The sequence below is a fragment of the Staurois parvus genome, unplaced genomic scaffold (assembly GCF_062004578.1).
Source record: "Staurois parvus isolate SC_StPar_1 unplaced genomic scaffold, SC_StPar_1.0 ptg002695l, whole genome shotgun sequence".
Taxonomy (NCBI): Eukaryota; Metazoa; Chordata; class Amphibia; order Anura; family Ranidae; genus Staurois; species Staurois parvus.
This window is the reverse complement of record NW_028320491.1, coordinates 130905-152166: the sequence shown is the minus strand read 5'-3', so window position 1 is coordinate 152166 and position 21262 is coordinate 130905. Positions and strand designations below refer to the sequence as shown.

General features: G+C 56.5%; 1 protein-coding gene across 2 annotated transcripts; it reads left to right on the top strand.

The window, feature by feature from the left end:
• The first annotated feature begins 2326 nt into the window (after positions 1 to 2326).
• LOC149429843 (tonsoku-like protein) lies at positions 2327 to 19489 on the top strand. 2 transcript variants are annotated; one of them, XR_016310092.1, is made up of 10 exons: positions 2327 to 2689; positions 2769 to 2847; positions 4125 to 4420; positions 4501 to 4672; positions 6917 to 7086; positions 12055 to 12128; positions 13142 to 13275; positions 14098 to 14284; positions 16411 to 16522; positions 16577 to 16602. XR_016310092.1 is itself a non-coding variant. In XM_089666414.1 (9 exons), coding segments are annotated over exons 1-9 (1317 nt in total). In that variant the 5' UTR covers positions 2327 to 2485; the 3' UTR covers positions 16412 to 19489. The 2 variants fall into 2 exon arrangements, 1 of the variants encoding a protein (XP_089522540.1); XM_089666414.1 differs by having other exon boundaries at positions 16411 to 19489.
• The last annotated feature ends 1773 nt before the right edge of the window (positions 19490 to 21262 follow it).

The window sequence follows — 21262 nt, the reverse complement described above, 5'->3', positions numbered from 1 at the left end:
CCAGATTTGTAAGGATGCCCCCTGATCTTCCGTTCACACGTTCTGTAAGTTCTACCAGCTGGGTCTCCTGCAGGATTTGAGTTTAAGACTGGTTTTTCTTCCACCTCCATGCAACTTACATTCACAAGGGGTACTCCTCTCCTTTCTTCATGGAGAAATTTTACATGGACCCCCTTTTCTACACAGGCATCCCTGGCCTACAACCCTAAGCCTTGTTATTTCCTCCCCCTCCGATCACTGGATCCCCTGCTGTACAATCTGAGTGGTCTTCCTAGCATTCTTTTATTTAAGAGTATTCACTTGTAAAATGAACAAACGGAAATCCAACCACCATAAAGCTCTTAGAAACCCTTCACAGCCGTTGTCCTGTGTAGCTGGAATAGCACAGCCATGACATCATGAGGCCAGATATACAACAGAGTCCGACATTCTAGGGAAGTCTATCAGGAGCCCAATAGGGTTGTACAGTGAGGAGAGATTTGGTCCAAGGACCCCATACTTATTTCAGTTTTCTGGAGATCCTCCAGTAGAATATGTAAGCAGGTAAAGCAGCAGAGCTTTGCATCCTTAAAAGAATTGGCCTTGACACCAGTTCACTTCTACATGACCTATGACTTGGAAACAACTCATTTCTCCTGCCGGACTCACACCTAGGCCTTGGTACCTGGAGGTATGGGTTACACCTAGTATGTCCTCTTCAGAACATCTCGGCTTCTGTGCTCTCCCCTTTACAATGAGTTGCTCTTCTTTGTTGCAAATTTTGTGCCTCTCTGGGCCTTCCTCAGGTGTTTGTCCCACACACAGCCCCCCCTTGTACTGAGGCTTCTTCCCTTATGGGGGGCCCCTGTAAGAACAGATTCTTCTCCATTCTATTACATCTAAGAGCAGTAGTTCTTCTTTGGCTCCCCCTGCATTCTGCCTGGGGCCCCACCTTTACTTATACTACATAGAGATAAAGAATCCTGGAAGCCAGTCCTTGTTGTCTCCCTGGGGCGTCTTTTTTTTTTTTTTATCACCTCCCATGGAATGTCATTCTCCCTCCATCTGTCCTGCCCTGAGTACAAACACTTACCATGCGCCTTGTGGATGGGGTCAGGACTGTCGTCTATGGCTGCCGTCAATGTGTTACCTTGACAACCGATCCCTCTTCTGTTGGTGAGTAATTTATCTTTCTTTAGGACTTCTGCCTTCGGCAATCGTGTCCCTCCATTCCTACCTGCACCCATTCCCCTGGAGGTCGGGGTTCCTGGGTTTTTTACAGCAGCTTACATCGGTTTTTCTGAAGGGTCACTGTAACGGAACCGGACCCCGACTGCACTAGGGTATTTCTGTTAGACTCCCGCTTCCCTGTCCGAACACAGATCCATGGATACCACCGCTGACCATTCAAGAGGAGACAGCTCCAGACTTGAAGGATTCCAGGAAATAGACTGCTTTATTTTAACATAGGTACAAGATATATACACAGGGCGGGGCAATACATTTAGTAACAAGAGACACACAGACACCCCCCACCAAGCCAATACACAAACACATACATCCCATAATAGTTGCGCCCAAGCCAGACACACAATGGGACAACCACATGGCATTAAACAATGAACAACCCCCCCCCCCCACCTATACATGTCTACACAATAGCAGGACATTCCACCCTTTACCCCTAACAGGCAAAGGGTGACTTACACATAAGAGGGATATGGGGAGCTGAGATGGGTCTCCCCACCTCTCCAAAGTGAGCTGTGTTCCATGGGCCCCCCACCCAAAGTGAGCTGTGTTCCATGGGCCCCCCACCCAAAGTGACTCCCGTCACAGTCACCACCTGCTCTTCTCTACATCTTTTGAAAACCATTTCTTGAAAGTTGGTTGAGTCACCTGTCTGTCTGGGTCCATTGATCCTCCTGTCTATGGGTCAGTTGCTGCAGGTTTGGCTTTTTGTTGCCCAGTTCTCAATTTATATGTTGGAGAGGCCCCATGGTCTAAGAACCCACCCCTGTGTCCTGCACAGTATGATGCAGATTGTAGGAATGATGACTTACCGGTATGCTCCGTATCTTGGGGTTCAGTACAGGACACGGGTCCCTCCCCACTCTTCTCCTTACTGCTTGGAGAGGCCCCATGTCTAAGAACCCACCCCTGTGTCCTGCACAGTATGATGCAGAGGGTAGGAATGGTGACTTACCTGTATGCTCTGTATCTTGGGGTTCAGTACAGGACACAGGTCCCTCCCCTCTGCTCCGTGACCTGCTTACCACTTGCTAAAAAACTGAAGCCTCACGGAGCGGGTGGGGTTTTAGGAGGGTACACTGGGGTGGGTGGTCCCAGCAAAGCTTTTGGCAGTGTCCAGTCACCTGAAGGCAGCAGCATGTAACCTGGGGCTGGAGTCTATGAATATCCAGCCTGTGTCCTGTACTGTACCCCAAGATATGGAATTTACGGGTAAGTCAGAATTCCTGTTGTCATTACATGTGGGCGGGGAGTATGGATGCACAATATTCTCCACTCTGATTATGATTGGTCCTCTGCCTGCAGTGACTGTGAGACCCGGGACATCTCCTGGTTGGCTGAACAGGCCTCTCAGCGGTATTACCAGAGCAGTGGTCTGCGACCCCGACTCACCCTGAAGAAAGAAGGAGCTTTGCTGGACCCCCAGGACCTCATTCTCTACATCCTGCAGAGCAACGAGGAGGTAAGTCTCTTCACTTTCCCTTGTCTGCCAGGTGGACCATTAATAGGAGAAGTCCTCATAGATGGTTTGTGTTTTTAAGGTTCTGGCCGAGGTTCATTCCTGGGATCTGCCACCACTGACCGATCGCTACAAGAAGTCATGTCAGAGTCTTGGTGTTAGTAAGTGTTCATCATCATAGATTGATCTGTGAGGATGTCCTGGGGTCCATTATGATCCACCAGGATGTTCTGGGGTCCATTATCCACCCTTATTTTCTGGAATGCATTATGATGCACGAGGATGTTCTGGGGTCCATTATCCACCCGGATTTTCTGGAATGCATTATGATCCACGAGGATGTTCTGGGGTCCATTATGATCCACCAAGATTTGCTGGGTCCATTTTGCTCCCCCAGGATGTCCTGGGGTCCATTATGGTCCCCCAGGATGTTCTGCAGTCCATTATGATCCACCAGGATGTTCTGGGGTCCATTATAGTCCTTCAGAATGTTTTGGGGTCCATTATGATCCACCCGGATGTTTTGGAATGCATTATGATCCGCCAGGATGTTCTGGGGTCCATTTTATCCACCAAGTTGATCAGGGGTCTATTATGGTGAACAAGGATGATCTGGGATCTATTATGATCCACCAGGATGATCTGGGATCCATTATGATCCACCAGGATGTTCTGGGTTCCATTATGGTCCACCAGGATGTTCTGGGGTCCATTATGGTCCACCAGGATGTTCTGGGGTCCATTATGGTCCACCAGGATGTTCTGGGGTCCATTATGGTCCACCAGGATGTTCTGGAGTCCATTATGGTCCACCAGGATGTTCTGGGGTCCATTATGGTCCACCAGGATGTTCTGGGGTCCATTATGGTCCACCAGGATTTTCTGGGGTCCATTATGATACACCAGGAGGTTATGGGGTCTATTATGATACACCATGAGGTTATGGGGTCCATTATGGTCCACCGGGATGTTCTGGGGTCCATTTTGGTCCACCAAGATGTTCTGGGGTCCATTATAGTCCATCTGGATGCTCTGGGGTCCTTTATGGTCCACCATGATATTCTGGGGTTCATTTTGGTTCGCCAGGATTTTCTGGGATCCATTATAGTGCTCCAGGATGTTCTGGGATCCATTGTAGTCCACCTGGATGTTTTGGGGTTCATTATGGTCCACTAGGAGGTTCTGCGGTCCATTATGTTCCTCCAGGATATTCTGGGGTCCATTTTGCTCCACCAGGATCTTCTGGGATCCATGATAGTCCTCCAGGATGTTCTGGGATCCATGATAGTCCTCCAGGATGTTTTGGGATCCATGATAGTCCTCCAGGATGTTTTGGGGTCCATGATAGACCTCCAAGATGTTTTGGGATCCATGATAGTCCTCTAGGATGTTCTGGGATGCATAATGGACCACTGTTACCCAATGTGCTCTCTTGTAGAGGAGAACAGTCTGGTACTGAAAGCTCTGGAGCAGCAGGAAGTCAGCACTTGCTTGTCTCTCTGCCGTCTGGCCCTGAAGTCGATGGATTTGAGCCCCCTGCTGCGAGCATTGAAGCTGCAGTCATCCCTTCGGGAATTGCACCTTAGTGGGAACGTCCTGGGAGACGCAGATATGGAGGAGCTATCGGCCTTGCTCAGTACAATCCCTCACCTAACCCATCTCAACCTGTCCTGTAACCGGCTGACTCAGGAGGGGATCAGGAAGTTGGTGCCGGCAGATGGGGGGCATTTTGAGGTGAGTCTCTAATTGGTGTATGGGGTAAGTGGGCCGTTGTCCTTGTCTGCTACTCAGTGAATAGTTTGTCTTCTCTTCAGAAACTTGAGGAGTTGGATCTCAGCTTGAACCCGCTGGGGGATGGGCTGACACAACCTCTGGCCTCACTGCTCCACCATTGCCCTGTACTGACCGCTATCAACCTCCGGGGGTGCCAGCTCTCCGCCAAATTCCTGCAACAGTATCGCCTCCTACTGGCGGAGGCCTTCAGAGGTCAGTTCCTGAAATGTACTCTGCTGCTCTGACCCTGCACTGGTGTCCTCTGCTACTCTGACCCATCCTTCACTGGTGTCCTCTGCTGCTCTGACCCTTCACTGGTGTCCTCTGCTGCTCTGACCCTGCACTGGTGTCCTCTGCTGCTCTGACCCATCCTTCACTGGTGTCCTCTGCTGCTCTGACCCATCCTTCACTGGTGTCCTCTGCTGCTCTGACCCATCCTTCACTGGTGTCCTCTGCTGCTCTGACCCTTCACTGGTGTCCTCTGCTGCTCTGACCCTTCACTGGTGTCCTCTGCTGCTCTGACCCTTCACTGGTGTCCTCTGCTGCTCTGACCCTTCACTGGTGTCCTCTGCTGCTCTGACCCTTCACTGGTGTCCTCTGCTGCTCTGACCCTTCACTGGTGTCCTCTGCTGCTCTGACCCTTCACTGGTGTCCTCTGCTGCTCTGACCCATCCTTCACTGGTGTCCTCTGCTGCTCTGACCCATCCTTCACTGGTTTCCTCTGCTGCTCTGACCCTTCACTGGTTTCCTCTGCTGCTCTGACCCTTCACTGGTTTCCTCTGCTGCTCTGACCCTTCACTGGTTTCCTCTGCTGCTCTGGCCCTTCACTGGTGTCCTCTGCTGCTCTGACCCTTCACTGGTGTCCTCTGCTGCTCTGACCCTTCACTGGTGTCCTCTGCTGCTCTGACCCTTCACTGGTGTCCTCTGCTGCTCTGACCCTTCACTGGTGTCCTCTGCTGCTCTGACCCTTCACTGGTGTCCTCTGCTGCTCTGACCCTTCACTGGTGTCCTCTGCTGCTCTGACCCTTCACTGGTGTCCTCTGCTGCTCTGACCCACCCTGCACTGGTGTCCTCTGCAGCCCTGACCCTGCACTGGTGTCCTCTGCTGCTCTCTCCCTGCACTGGTGTCCCCGTAGTCTCCCCTGCTTGAGCTCGGTCCCCGTAGTCTCCCCTGCTTGAGCCCGGTCTCCCTAGTCTCCCCTGCTTGAGCCCGGTCTCCCTAGTCTCCCCTGCTTGAGCCCGGTCTCCCTAGTCTCCCCTGCTTGAGCCCGGTCTCCCTAGTCTCCCCTGCTTGAGCCCGGTCCCCGTAGTCTCCCCTGCTTGAGCCCGGTCCCCGTAGTCTCCCCTGCTTGAGCCCGGTCCCCGTAGTCTCCCCTGCTTGAGCCCGGTCCCCGTAGTCTCCCCTGCTTGAGCCCGGTCCCCGTAGTCTCCCCTGCTTGAGCCCGGTCCCCGTAGTCTCCCCTGCTTGAGCCCGGTCCCCGTAGTCTCCCCTGCTTGAGCCCGGTCCCCGTAGTCTCCCCTGCTTGAGCCCGGTCCCCGTAGTCTCCCCTGCTTGAGCCCGGTCCCCGTAGTCTCCCCTGCTTGAGCCCGGTCCCCGTAGTCTCCCCTGCTTGAGCCCGGTCCCCGTAGTCTGCCCTGCTTGAGCCCGGTCCCCGTAGTCTGCCCTGCTTGAGCCCGGTCCCCGTAGTCTGCCCTGCTTGAGCCCGGTCCCCGTAGTCTGCCCTGCTTGAGCCCGGTCCCCGTAGTCTGCCCTGCTTGAGCCCGGTCCCCGTAGTCTGCCCTGCTTGAGCCCGGTCCCCGTAGTCTGCCCTGCTTGAGCCCGGTCCCCGTAGTCTGCCCTGCTTGAGCCCGGTCCCCGTAGTCTGCCCTGCTTGAGCCCGGTCCCCGTAGTCTGCCCTGCTTGAGCCCGGTCCCCGTAGTCTGCCTTGCTTGAGCCCGGTCCCCGTAGTCTGCCCTGCTTGAGCCCGGTCCCCGTAGTCTGCCCTGCTTGAGCCCGGTCCCCGTAGTCTGCCCTGCTTGAGCCCGGTCCCCGTAGTCTGCCCTGCTTGAGCCCGGTCCCCGTAGTCTGCCCTGCTTGAGCCCGGTCCCCGTAGTCTGCCCTGCTTGAGCCCGGTCCCCGTAGTCTGCCCTGCTTGAGCCCGGTCCCCGTAGTCTGCCCTGCTTGAGCCCGGTCCCCGTAGTCTGCCCTGCTTGAGCCCGGTCCCCGTAGTCTGCCCTGCTTGAGCCCGGTCCCCGTAGTCTGCCCTGCTTGAGCCCGGTCCCCGTAGTCTGCCCTGCTTGAGCCCGGTCCCCGTAGTCTCCCCTTCTCAGCTCCGGTCCCCGTAGTCTCCCCTTCTCAGCTCCGGTCCCCGTAGTCTCCCCTTCCCTGCTCCGGTCCCCGTAGTCTCCCCTTCTCTGCTCCGGTCCCCGTAGTCTCCTCTGCTTGCATACTGTAATAAGAGTTCTGGTCTCCTGTAGGCAGTGTCCACATGAAGAGCCTCTCTCTGTCCCATAATCCTCTGGGCTCCATTGGAGTGGAGCTAATCCTGAAGACTCTTCCTCATGACATCATCTCCCGGCTGGATCTCCAGGCTGTGACCGCAGGGGAGGCCCTTATGGTGGAGTCTGTGGTGAGATATCTGTCTCAGGTAGGTGTGAAGTCCCACAGGTACATGGAGCAAAGTTCTGACCAAATGTTCTCTCTGCCGTCTCTACTTTGGGGGCTGATGTATTCTTCTCCTGATTGTTCCCACGTTGAATACCCATCAGTACTGGTCCTCTATCCGGACGCAGGGCGGTCCTCTATCCGGACGCAGGGCGGTCCTCCATCCGGACGCAGGGCGGTCCTCCATCCGGACGCAGGGCGGTCCTCCATCCGGACGCAGGGCGGTCCTCCATCCGGACGCAGGGCGGTCCTCCATCCGGACGCAGGGCGGTCCTCCATCCGGACGCAGGGCGGTCCTCCATCCGGACGCAGGGCGGTCCTCTATCCAGATGCAGACCTCTAACCGGACCTGGGGCGGTTCTCTGGAAACAGGGCGGCCCTCCATCCGGACGCAGGGCGGGCCTCCATCCGGACGCAGGGCGGGCCTCCATCCGGACGCAGGGCGGCCCTCCATCCGGACGCAGGGCGGCCCTCCATCCGGACGCAGGGCGGCCCTCCATCCGGACGCAGGGCGGCCCTCCATCCGGACGCAGGGCGGCCCTCCATCCGGACGCAGGGCCGTCCTCCATCCGGACGCAGGGCCGTCCTCCATCCGGACGCAGGGCCGTCCTCCATCCGGACGCAGGGCCGTCCTCCATCCGGACGCAGGGCCGTCCTCCATCCGGACGCAGGGCCGTCCTCCATCCAGATGCAGCCCTCTAACCGGACCTGGGGCGGTTCTCTGGAAACAGGGCGGTCCTCTATCCGGACGCGGGGCGGTCCTCTATCCGGACGCGGGGCGGTCCTCTATCCGGACGCGGGGCGGTCCTCTATCCGGACGCGGGGCGGTCCTCTATCCGGACGCGGGGCGGTCCTCTATCCGGACGCGGGGCGGTCCTCTATCCGGACGCGGGGCGGTCCTCCATCCGGACGCGGGGCGGTCCTCCATCCGGACGCGGGGCGGTCCTCCATCCGGACGCGGGGCGGTCCTCCATCCGGACGCGGGGCGGTCCTCCATCCGGACGCGGGGCGGTCCTCCATCCGGACGCGGGGCGGTCCTCCATCCGGACGCGGGGCGGTCCTCCATCCGGACGCGGGGCGGTCCTCCATCCGGACGCGGGGCGGTCCTCCATCCGGACGCGGGGCCGTCCTCCATCCGGACGCGGGGCCGTCCTCCATCCGGATGCAGTCCTCTAACCGGACCTGGGGCGGTTCTCTGGAAACAGGGCGGTCCTCTATCCGGACGCAGGGCGGTCCTCTATCCGGACGCAGGGCGGTCCTCCATCCGGACGCAGGGCGGTCCTCCATCCGGACGCAGGGCGGTCCTCCATCCGGACGCAGGGCGGTCCTCCATCCGGACGCAGGGCGGTCCTCCATCCGGACGCAGGGCGGTCCTCCATCCGGACGCAGGGCCGTCCTCCATCCAGATGCAGCCCTCTAACCGGACCTGGGGCGGTTCTCTGGAAACAGGGCGGTCCTCTATCCGGACGCAGGGCGGCCCTCCATCCGGACGCAGGGCGGCCCTCCATCCGGACGCAGGGCGGCCCTCCATCCGGACGCAGGGCGGCCCTCCATCCGGACGCAGGGCGGCCCTCCATCCGGACGCAGGGCGGCCCTCCATCCGGACGCAGGGCCGCCCTCCATCCGGACGCAGGGCCGTCCTCCATCCGGACGCAGGGCCGTCCTCCATCCGGACGCAGGGCCGTCCTCCATCCGGATGCAGCCCTCTAACCGGACCTGGGGCGGTTCTCTGGAAACAGGGCGGTCCTCTATCCGGACGCGGGGCGGTCCTCCATCCGGACGCGGGGCGGTCCTCCATCCGGACGCGGGGCCGTCCTCCATCCGGACGCGGGGCGGTCCTCCATCCGGACGCGGGGCCGTCCTCCATCCGGACGCGGGGCCGTCCTCCATCCAGATGCAGTCCTCTAACCGGACCTGGGGCGGTTCTCTGGAAACAGGGCGGTCCTCTATCCGGACGCAGGGCGGTCCTCTATCCGGACGCGGGGCGGTCCTCCATCCGGACGCGGGGCCGTCCTCCATCCGGACGCGGGGCCGTCCTCCATCCGGACGCGGGGCCGTCCTCCATCCAGATGCAGTCCTCTAACCGGACCTGGGGCGGTTCTCTGGAAACAGGGCGGTCCTCCATCCGGACGCAGGGCGGTCCTCCATCCGGACGCAGGGCGGTCCTCCATCCGGACGCAGGGCGGTCCTCCATCCGGACGCAGGGCCGTCCTCCATCCGGACGCAGGGCCGTCCTCCATCCAGATGCAGCCCTCTAACCGGACCTGGGGCGGTTCTCTGGAAACAGGGCGGTCCTCTATCCGGACGCGGGGCCGTCCTCTATCCGGACGCGGGGCGGTCCTCTATCCGGACGCGGGGCCGTCCTCTATCCGGACGCGGGGCCGTCCTCTATCCGGACGCGGGGCCGTCCTCTATCCGGACGCGGGGCCGTCCTCTATCCGGACGCGGGGCCGTCCTCTATCCGGACGCGGGGCCGTCCTCTATCCGGACGCGGGGCCGTCCTCTATCCGGACGCGGGGCGGTCCTCTATCCGGACGCGGGGCCGTCCTCTATCCGGACGCGGGGCCGTCCTCTATCCGGACGCGGGGCCGTCCTCCATCCGGACGCGGGGCCGTCCTCCATCCGGACGCGGGGCGGTCCTCCATCCGGACGCGGGGCGGTCCTCCATCCGGACGCGGGGCGGTCCTCCATCCGGACGCGGGGCGGTCCTCCATCCGGACGCGGGGCGGTCCTCCATCCGGACGCGGGGCGGTCCTCCATCCGGACGCGGGGCGGTCCTCCATCCGGACGCGGGGCGGTCCTCCATCCGGACGCGGGGCGGTCCTCCATCCGGACGCGGGGCGGTCCTCCATCCGGACGCGGGGCCGTCCTCCATCCGGACGCGGGGCCGTCCTCCATCCAGATGCAGTCCTCTAACCGGACCTGGGGCGGTTCTCTGGAAACAGGGCGGTCCTCTATCCGGACGCAGGGCCGTCCTCTATCCGGACGCAGGGCGGTCCTCTATCCGGACGCAGGGCCGTCCTCTATCCGGACGCAGGGCGGTCCTCTATCCGGACGCAGGGCCGTCCTCTATCCGGACGCAGGGCCGTCCTCTATCCGGACGCAGGGCGGTCCTCTATCCGGACGCAGGGCGGTCCTCTATCCGGACGCAGGGCGGTCCTCTATCCGGACGCAGGGCCGTCCTCTATCCGGACGCAGGGCCGTCCTCTATCCGGACGCAGGGCCGTCCTCTATCCGGACGCAGGGCCGTCCTCTATCCGGACGCAGGGCCGTCCTCTATCCGGACGCAGCGCCGTCCTCTATCCGGACGCAGCGCCGTCCTCTATCCGGACGCAGCGCCGTCCTCTATCCGGACGCAGCGCCGTCCTCTATCCGGACGCAGCGCCGTCCTCTATCCGGACGCAGCGCCGTCCTCCATCCGGATGCAGCCCTCTAACCGGACCTGGGGCGGTTCTCTGGAAACAGGGCGGTCCTCTATCCTGACGCAGGGCGGTCCTCCATCCGGACGCAGGGCGGTCCTCCATCCGGACGCAGGGCGGTCCTCCATCCGGACGCAGGGCGGTCCTCCATCCGGACGCAGGGCGGTCCTCCATCCGGACGCAGGGCGGTCCTCCATCCGGACGCAGGGCGGTCCTCTATCCAGATGCAGACCTCTAACCGGACCTGGGGCGGTTCTCTGGAAACAGGGCGGTCCTCCATCCGGACGCAGGGCGGTCCTCCATCCGGACGCAGGGCGGTCCTCCACCCGGACGCGGGGCGGTCCTCCACCCGGACGCGGGGCGGCCCTCCATCCGGACGCGGGGCGGCCCTCCATCCGGACGCGGGGCGGCCCTCCATCCGGACACGGGGTGGTCCTCTATCCGGACACGGGGCGGTTCTCTGGAAACAGGGCCGTCCTCCATCCGGACGCGGGGCCGTCTTCTACCCGGACGCGGGGCCGTCTTCTACCCGGACGCGGGGCGGTCCTCTACCCGGACGCGGGGCGGTCCTCTACCCGGACGCGGGGCGGTCCTCTACCCGGACGCGGGGCGGTCCTCTACCCGGACGCGGGGCGGTCCTCTACCCGGACGCGGGGCGGTCCTCTACCCGGACGCGGGGCGGTCCTCTACCCGGACGCGGGGCGGTCCTCTACCCGGACGCGGGGCGGTCCTCTACCCGGACGCGGGGCGGTCCTCTACCCGGACGCGGGGCGGTCCTCTGGAAACAGGGCCGTCCTCCATCCGGACGCGGGGCCGTCCTCTATCCAGACATGGAGCGATTCTCTGAAAACAGGGCGGTCCTCCATCCGGGTACACATCGAACAGATGTACAGTAGACGTAAGTCGGAGATGTTTTTTCTGATGGTCCTTATGTTGGTCTCCTCTCTGTCTTGCAGGATGGTTGTGTCTTGTCCCAGCTGGTCCTCTCCTGCAACAACCTCAGTGATGAATCAGTACAAGACTTAGCCAGGTTCCACTCGACTCATCCGGACGCAGGGCGGTCCTCCATCCGGACGCAGGGCGGTCCTCCATCCGGACGCAGGGCGGTCCTCTATCCAGATGCAGACCTCTAACCGGACCTGGGGCGGTTCTCTGGAAGCAGGGCGGTCCTCCATCCGGACGCAGGGCGGTCCTCCATCCGGACGCAGGGCGGTCCTCCATCCGGACGCAGGGCGGTCCTCTATCCGGACACGGGGCGGTTCTCTGGAAACAGGGCCGTCCTCCATCCGGATGCGGGGCCGTCCTCCATCCGGACGCGGGGCCGTCCTCCATCCAGACATGGGGTGATTCTCTGGAAAAAGGGCGGCCCTCCATCCGGACACAGGGCGGTCCTCTATCCGGACACGGGGCGGTTCTCTGGAAACAGGGCCGTCCTCCATCCGGGTACACATCGAACAGATGTACAGTAGACGTAAGTCGGAGATGTTTTTTCTGATGGTCCTTCTTATGTTGGTCTCCTCTCTGTCTTGCAGGATGGTTGTGTCTTGTCCCAGCTGGTCCTCTCCTGCAACAACCTCAGTGATGAATCAGTACAAGACTTAGCCAGGTACCACTCGACTCTCCCAGGTGTCCCCTCTTCATGTACCTGGTGATTCCCGGCAGCCCTTCACTCTTCTTTACTTCCATCTAAGCCTCTTCCTTTCTGTTTTCCACTGACCTTTGTTGGATCTCCTGGTGGACATGGTCTGTGTATGGTTGGTGACACTCGGCTCTCTCTCCTTCCTGACCTGTGTTGGGTCTCCTGGTGGACATGGTCTGTGTATTGTTGGTGACACTTGGCTCTCTCTCCTCCCTGACCTGTATTGGATCTCCTGGTGGACATGGTCTGTGTATGGTTGGTGACACTCGGCTCTCTCTCCTCCCTGACCTGTGTGGGGTCTCCTGGTGAACATGGTCTGTGTATGGTTGGTGACACGTGGCTCTCTTCTCCCTGACCTGTGCTGGATCTCCTGGTGGACATGGTCTGTGTATTTGTTGGTGACACTCGGCTCTCTCCTCCCTGACCTGTATTGGATCTCCTGGTGGACATGGTCTGTGTATGGTTGGTGACACGTGGCTCTCTCTTCTCCCTGACCTGTGCTGGATCTCCTGGTGGACATGGTCTGTGTATTTGTTGGTGACACTCGGCTCTCTCCTCCCTGACCTGTATTGGATCTCCTGGTGGACATGGTCTGTGTATGGTTGGTGACACGTGGCTCTCTCTCCTCTCTGACCTGTGCTGGATCTCCTGATGGACATGGTCTGTGTATTGTTGGTGACACTTGGCTCTCTCTCCTCCCTGACCTGTGTTGGATCTCCTGGTGGACATGGTCTGTGCATGGTTGGTGACACTCGGCTCACTCTCCTCCCTGACCTGTGTTGGATCTCCTGGTGGACATGGTCTGTGTATGGTTGGTGACACTCAGCTCTCTCTCCTCCCTGACCTGTGTGGGGTCTCCTGGTGGACATGGTCTGTGTATTGTTGGTGACATTTGGCTCTCTCCTCCCTGACCTGTGTTGGATCTCCTGGTGAACATGGTCAGTGTATGGTTAGTGACAATCGGCTCTCTCTCCTCTCAGGTGTCTCCTGGTATCCTCTTCTCTGAAGACTATTGACCTCTCTGGAAATCCCAAAGTGGGAGTAAAAGGGTTTCAATCTCTTTTATACGCCGTTCAGGAGCGAAATCAGGAAATGGATGAGCTTCACCTCACAGGTGAGGACACTGATGGGCTCCATAGTTTACATATAGTATAGAGAGAGATGGTCTCCTAGATTGTAAGCTCGAAAGAGCAGGGCCCTCGATCCCCTCATGTTTTGCATTGTATTGGTATTGTTCTGTCACATGTTCTGTCTCCCTTTGTAATGTACAGCGCTGAGCGAACTATTGGCGCTTTATAAATACTGTATAATAATAATAATAATAATAATTGTCTCTATGGTCTCCATCTGCCATTGGAATGGGGGGGTGGAGGGGGCATTTTCTGTCCCTCCTCAGTTCAGTGCATTGCCTCATATTCTCCCAGCTGGAGCCACGGATGTACAATTCCTCCACATCGGAGTATTCCCACACATGAAAAATCCAGTCATTAATTCCACAATTCCAGGAAGTCTAAAGTCCAGATCCATCAAGCATATTTCCAGTGCAGGACGAGGTGACACATTGACTGCAGCCAATGAGCAGCTCCCTTCACTGTGTCCATCTTCTGGAGGGTTCAATCATATACAATGTATGGCCGCATGATTTGTGGATAACAGACATCACAGCTGACCATCTGCCATTTCTAGAGGGCTGTCTGAGAAATCTGGAGGATGCTCTGGGATTTCTAGAGGGCGGTCTGGCATTTCTAGAGGGCAGTCTGGGAATGCAGAAGTTGGTCCAGGATTTCTGGATGGGCGGTCTGGAGTTTCAGGAGGGCGGTCTGGAGTTTCGGGAGGGCGGTCTGGGATTCCCGTAGGCTGGTTCAGGATTTCTGGAGGCATGTCTGGGATTTCCAGAGGGCGGTCTCTTCACTAACACTGACTACTCTTCTTGCAGGATGCGCCATTCAAGGTCCTCTCAGCAGATCCTTATTGGACGGGGTGTCATCGCTGCTCCATGAACTACGGCTGGGATCCCAGAGCCTCTCCAAGAAGGACTGGGAGTTGGTGACGCAGGCGTGGGGCGGCGAAGCTCGAGTCGTCTCCCGTCATAGCAAACTCTTCTTCAGGAAGACACAGGAATGGTGAGCGCTCTGCAGGGGAGGGACAGTCTCCTTCACTGTCTCCACGGCAACCCGTTGGAGATCTAAATTCAGCAATTAAATCTTCCCGTATATGAGAATGTCTGTACAATCTCTGACCTCACCGGGGCCAATCTGTCGTATTCTGGGGTCCTTCTCATCAGAAGAGAGATCTGGGAGGACAGAACCCAATAAGTTGAAATGCCATCAGTGGATCGTTTAATATCACTCGTCATACACAACCAGACTAACTTGATGTAATGTCCTCCAATCCAGAAATAAAGATCACATTGGCCGATAAACGTCCTGGAAGAAAGGGAAGTTCTTGTCTCTGACAATGGTCCTACACACTGAACTATTCACATAATTCGACATTTGTTATAGAGGGGGCCGCCATATTTCATACGATATTCGTTCTAGTACACGGGGGCCACCATATTTCATACGATATTCGTTCTAGTACACGGGGGCCACCATATTTCATACGATATTCGTTCTAGTACACGGGGGCCACCATATTTCATACGATATTTATTCTACTACACGGGGGCCGCCATGTTGCAGAGAACAGAAATGTGTCGTCTGGATGAGGTGCAGGATTCTAGAAAGAATTCGTTGCAGCCCGGGAAGTAGAACCTTCGTCCTCCTGGTCCAGAAGTCCTGATGGAATGCATTGGCCCAATGGTTGCGTCTCTCCATCACGTGGGATGTCCTGCTATTTATCGATCTCATACAAGCACGTCCCTAGTTGTGAGCACCATGTTGTGATGGGGGATAACGACTTCCAGTTGGTGGTGCTCTTGTTTGGCCTGCCTTGGCCTTCAGGGTTTTGACAAAAATTGAGGACTCGTTCTTGGCAATGCTGAGACAACAGGGACTCTCTATTGTGAGTTACCTGGACCAGCTTCTTCTCAGGACAATGGCCCAGGCAAGGGTGTTCCTGGAGTAATGGGTCTGATCTTGGACATGGCCCAGGCCAGGGTGTACCTAGAGTAATGGGTCTGATCTTGGACATGGTCCAGGCCAGGGTGTTCCTGGAGTAATGGGTCTGATCTTGGACATGGCCCAGGCCAGGGTGTACCTAGAGTAATGGGGTCTGATCTTGGACATGGCCCAGGCCAGGGTGTTCCTAGAGTAATGGGGTCTGATCTTGGACATGGCTCAGGCCAGGGTGTTCCTAGAGTAATGGGGTCTGATCTTAGACATGGCCTAGGCCAGGGTGTTCCTGGAGTAGTGGGATCTGATCTTGAACATGGCTCAGGCCAGGGTGTTCCTGGAGTAGTGGGGTCTGATCTTAGACGTGGCCCATGTAACGGACCCCAGACACCCACGACTGAGTATCTCCGTCAAGAAGCTGCTTCTCAGGCTCTGGAACATGAGACCAGTGACTCTGGCTATTGTTACCCCAAGATCCAGATGACACCAGTCTTGAAGTAAACTAGGAGGTAGACTAGTTTATTACACTCGGGACAATCCCCCCTCCCTGCATAATGACACAGGGCGAGGCAATCCCCCCTCCCCTGCATAATGACACAGGGTGGGGCAATCCCCCCTCTCCTGCATAATGACACAGGGTGGGGCAATCCCCCCTCTCCTGCATAATGACACAGGGTGGGGCAATCCCCCCTCCCTGCATAATGACACAACTGGGGAAATCCCCCCTCCCCTGCATAATGACACAGGGCGGGGCAATCTACATTTAGTAACAGGAGACACACCAACAGACAGTCCCATCAGGTGGGAGGGCTGCTGGAGACACCCCCACCAAGCCAATACACATGAACACATACATCCCATAATAGTTTGCTCCCAAGCCAGACACACAATAGAACAATGAGATGCTGCCACATGATACCAATGGGGAGCTGAGACGGGTCCCCCCCCCCCCCCCTCGAGATCTTCATTCCCCATGCCAATGATGACCCCCCCCAGATATTCACTCCCCATATCAATGATGACACCAACACCCCCATCCCCCCAGATCTTCACTCCCCATATCAATAATGACCCCTCCTCCCAGGTTCTTGCCCCACCCCTTTCCCCGCCCTCTTGTACAGTACATCTTTTGGCCGGTGGTCACCAATGTTCTCAGTCTTCTGCCTGCTAAGAGACTTTATATCTATTTTCAGAACCTTGGAGGCGTCCAATGACAGCGGACATCCGGGAAACGTCTTCACTGCAGACCTGAGGCAATGGAGTCCTGGGAGACCACTGATGTGACCCCCGTTTGCCATTTCTGTGTGTTGGGACGGTCTTCCAGCCCTCAGCCAATCACATTCCATTCCATTCTTCAAGGGGTGGGATTATTGTCAAGTATTAGAGAGCCTGGGGGCAATTTCTGGTGTGATTGGTGGTAGGGGGTCCCGAGGACACTTCCTGGTGTGAATGGTGGTAGGGGCCCCGGGACACTTCCTGGTGTGATTGGTGGTAGAGGGCCCCAGGACACTTCCTGGTGTGATTGGTGGTAGGGCGCCCTGGGACACTTCCTGGTGTGATTGGTGGTAGGGAGCCCTGGATCACTTCCTGGTGTGATTGGTGGTAGGGAGCCCTGGGACACTTCCTGGTGTGATTGGTGGTAGGGAGCCCTGGGACACTTCCTGGTGTGATTGGTGGTAGGGAGCCCTGGGACACTTCCTGGTGTGATTGGTGGTAGGGGCCCCAGGACACTTTCTGGTGTGATTGGTGGTAGGGTGCCCTGGGACACTTCCTGGTGTGATTGGTGGAAGGAGCCCTGGGGCACTTCCTGTTGTGATTGGTGGTAGAGGGCCCCAGGACACTTCCTGTTGTGATTGGTGGTAGAGGGCCTGGGGGCACTTCCTGTTGTGATTGGTGGTAGGGGCCTGGGGGCACTTCCTGTTGTGATTGGTGGTAGGGGCCTGGGGGCACTTCCTGGTGTGATTGGTGGAAGGAGCCCTGGGACACTTCCTGTTGTGATTGGTGGTAGAGGGCCTGGGGGCACTTCCTGTTGTGATTGGTGGTAGAGGGCCTGGGGGCACTTCCTGTTGTGATTGGTGGTAGGGGCCTGGGGGCACTTCCTGTTGTGATTGGTGGTAGGGGCCTGGGGGCACTTCCTGGTGTGATTGGTGGAAGGAGCCCTGGGGCACTTCCTGTTGTGATTGGTGGTAGAGGGCCCCAGGACACTTCCTGTTGTGATTGGTGGTAGGGGCCTGGGGGCACTTCCTGGTGTGATTGGTTGCTCTCTGAGAATTGGTGAGATTCCTGCTGGTGGAAGGACCGTACGTGGTGTAATCTGATATCCTGCAGATGGATGTGGGACAATACACCGGGGAAGCCGGGATCTCAGGTGGGGGAGGGGAGTGGTGAGATCTCAAGAAGGACAGGTCCTCTTCCATCTGCAATGTCCTTCATTCCCATTGGATGTAGAGAGGGATGGGAGTCGTCTTTCTACTGGCCATAGTACCTGATCCTGCGTCTCCCATAATGCACTTTGAGGACGGCGACCGCTCAGTCACCACTTCCTGCTACGTGCGCAGCCACATTGTAGCATTGTATTTGTATATTGGTGTATATGGGGGGGGGGGGGGGTGTACAGTGAAGGAAATGCGTATTTGCCCCCCTGATGCTGAATGTTCGCCCCTCACAGAAATGATCGGTCTAACAATGGAATGTTCGCCCCTCACACAGAAACGATCGGTCTAACAATGGAATGTTCGCCCCTCACACAGAAACGATCGGTCTAACAATGGAATGTTCGCCCCTCACACAGAAACGATCGGTCTAACAATGGAATGTTCCCCCTCACAGAAATGATCGGTCTAACAATGGAATGTTCGCCCCTCACACAGAAATGATCGGTCTAACAATGGAATGTTCGCCCCTCACACAGAAATGATCGGTCTAACAATGGAATGTTCGCCCCTCACACAGAAATGATCGGTCTAACAATGGAATGTTCGGTGTAACACTGAGAGACAGAATACAACAACAAATTCAGCAGAAATGCGTCTAACAAATGATGACGGATCTGCATGTTCATGAGGGAAAGAAGGATTTGATCTCCTTCACAAAACATGACTTAGTACTTGGTGGCCAATCCCTTGTTGGCAGTCACAGAGGTCAGACGTTTCCTGGAGTTGGCCCCCAGGTTCGCACACATCTCAGGAGGGATTTTGGCCCACTCCTCTTGGCAGATCCTCTCCAAGTCATTAAGGTTTGGTGGCTGACGTTTGGCAACTCGAACTTTCAGCTCCTCCACAGATTTTCCATCGGATGAAGGTGTGGAGACTGGCTAGGCCACTCCAGGAACTTAATGTGCTTCTTCTTGAGCCGCTCCTTTGTTGCCTTGGCCGTGTGTTTTGGGTCATTGTCATGCTGGAACACCCATCCACCACCCATTATCAATGCCCTGGCTGAGGGAAGAAGGTTCTCACCCAAGATTTGAGGGTACATTGCCCCGTCCATCGCCCCTTTGATGCGGTGCAGTTGTCCTGTCCCCTTAGCAGAAAAACCCCCCCAAAGCAGAATGTTTCCACCACCATGTTTCACAGTTGGGATGGTGTTCTTGGGGTCATAGGCAGCATTCCTCCTCCTCCAAACACGGCGAGTTGAGTTGATGCCAAAGAGCTGGATTTTGGTCTCCTCTGACCACAACACTTCCCACCAGTCCTCCTCGGCATCATTCAGATGTTCAGTGGCAGACTTCAGACGGGCTGGACATGGGCTTTCTTGAGCAGAGGGACCGTGCGGGCACTGCAGGATTTCAGTCCATGTCGGCGTAGTGTGTTACCAATTGTTTTCTTGGTGACTGTGGTCCCAGCTGCCTGGAGATCATTGACAAGATCCTCACGTGTAGTTCTGGGATGATTCCTCACTGTTCTCATGATCATTGACACTCCACGAGGTGAGATCTTGCATGGTGCACCAGACCTAGGGAGACTGACACTTGTTTTGTGTTTCTTCCATTTGTGAATGATTGCACCAACTGTTGTCACCTTCTCACCAAGCTGCTTGGCCATAGTTTGGTAGCCCAGTCCAGCCTTGTGTAGGTCTACCATCTTGTCCCTGACATCCTTGGACAGCTCTTTGGTCTTTGCCATGGTGGAGAGTTTGGAATCTGATGGTTTGATGGCTCCTGTGGACAGGTGTCTTTTATACAGGTAACACAATGAGATTAGCAGCACTCCCTTTAAGAGACTGCTTCTAATCTCAGCTTGTTACCTGTATGAGAGACACCTGGGAGCCAGAAATCCTGCTGAATGATAGGGGATCAAATCCTTCTTTCCCTCATGAACATGCAGATCCGTCATCATTTGTTAGACGCATTTCTGCTGAATTTGTTGTTGTATTCTGTCTCTCAGTGTTACACCGAACATTCCATTGTTAGACCGATCGTTTCTGTGTGAGGGGCGAACATTCCATTGTTAGACCGATCATTTCTGTGCGAGGGGCGAACATTCCATTGTTAGACCGATCATTTCTGTGTGAGGGGCGAACATTCCATTGTTAGACTGATCGTTTCTGTGCGAGGGGCCAACATTCCATTGTTAGACCGATCGTTTCTGTGTGAGGGGCCAACATTCCATTGTTAGACCGATCGTTTCTGTGTGAGGGGTGAACATTCCATTGTTAGACCGATCGTTTCTGTGTGAGGGGCGAACATTCAGCATCAGGGGGGAGCGAATACGCATTTCCTTCATTGTAAATGGGGGTATACTGGTGTATATGGGGGTATACTGGTGTATATGGGGGTATACTGGTGTATATGGGGGTATTCTGGTGTATACGGGGGTATTCATTCTGGTGTATACGGGGGTATTCTGGTGTATACGGGGGTATTCTGGTGTATACGGGGGTATTCTGGTGTATACGGGGGTATACTGGTGTATACGGGGGTATACTGGTGTATACGGGGGTATTCTGGTGTATACGGGGGTATTCTGGTGTATACGGGGGTATTCTGGTGTATACGGGGGTATATTGTATATATCTATTTTATCAGCCAGTTTTATTTTGTATACAGCTGGAGGAGGGGGCGTGTCATTTTGTAAGCCATAATTGCTGGGCTCTGGCTGCCCCCCTCCAGTCCTGGCCTTCTATTGGATGTATTGGCCCAATGGGTTCTCTGATTGGTCCGTTCTGTAAAATGAATAATAAATGATTTTATATTTTTACACTTTTTTGCATTTTATTCTGGTTGGGGGAGCCATATATCATCATTGGCCAAGGGTGGTTGGAGGGTGGAGCTTAAACAGGTCAAGTTGTGTGATGTCATAGACGAAGCCTGAAGATGCTCGGCGATCGCTGACATCAGGGTGAACATGGAGACTTTCCAACTTTCCATTCCGGAGATGTGGAACTTTCCATTCTTGATGGAGGCGTGTCAGGATGTTTGAATGATTAAGTCGGTGCTGTTGATTGTTTAATCGATCAATGTCAGATAGCGCCTCCAATATGCAAATAAACTGTTAAATATAATTTTGCTGACCAAGTAATTATTCCTGAGATTCCTTGCTGTATGCAGATATTCTGACACTACAATTGGGTATATATACACTGCTCTAAAAATGAAAGTTACACTTTGTAATCCAAGTCTGTCATGAAGTCGATGACACTCCTGGGATATGGATCTGGTCAGATAAGTCGCAGAGGGGGGTGTTCATCAGTTTCAGCTGCTTTGGTGTTCATGAAATTACCAACAGGTGCACTAGATGGGCAACAATGAGACAACCTCTAACGGAGGAGATTCCAGGAGACAAGAGCACGGAGGAGATTCCAGGAGACGAGCACGGAGGAGATTCCAGGAGACGAGCACGGAGGAGATTCCAGGAGACAAGAGCACGGAGGAGATTCCAGGAGACAAGAGCACGGAGGAGATTCCAGGAGACAAGAGCACGGGGGAGATTCCAGGAGACAAGAGCACGGGGGAGATTCCAGGAGACAAGAGCACGGGGGAGATTCCAGGAGACAAGAGCACGGGGGAGATTCCAGGAGACAAGAGCACGGGGGAGATTCCAGGAGACA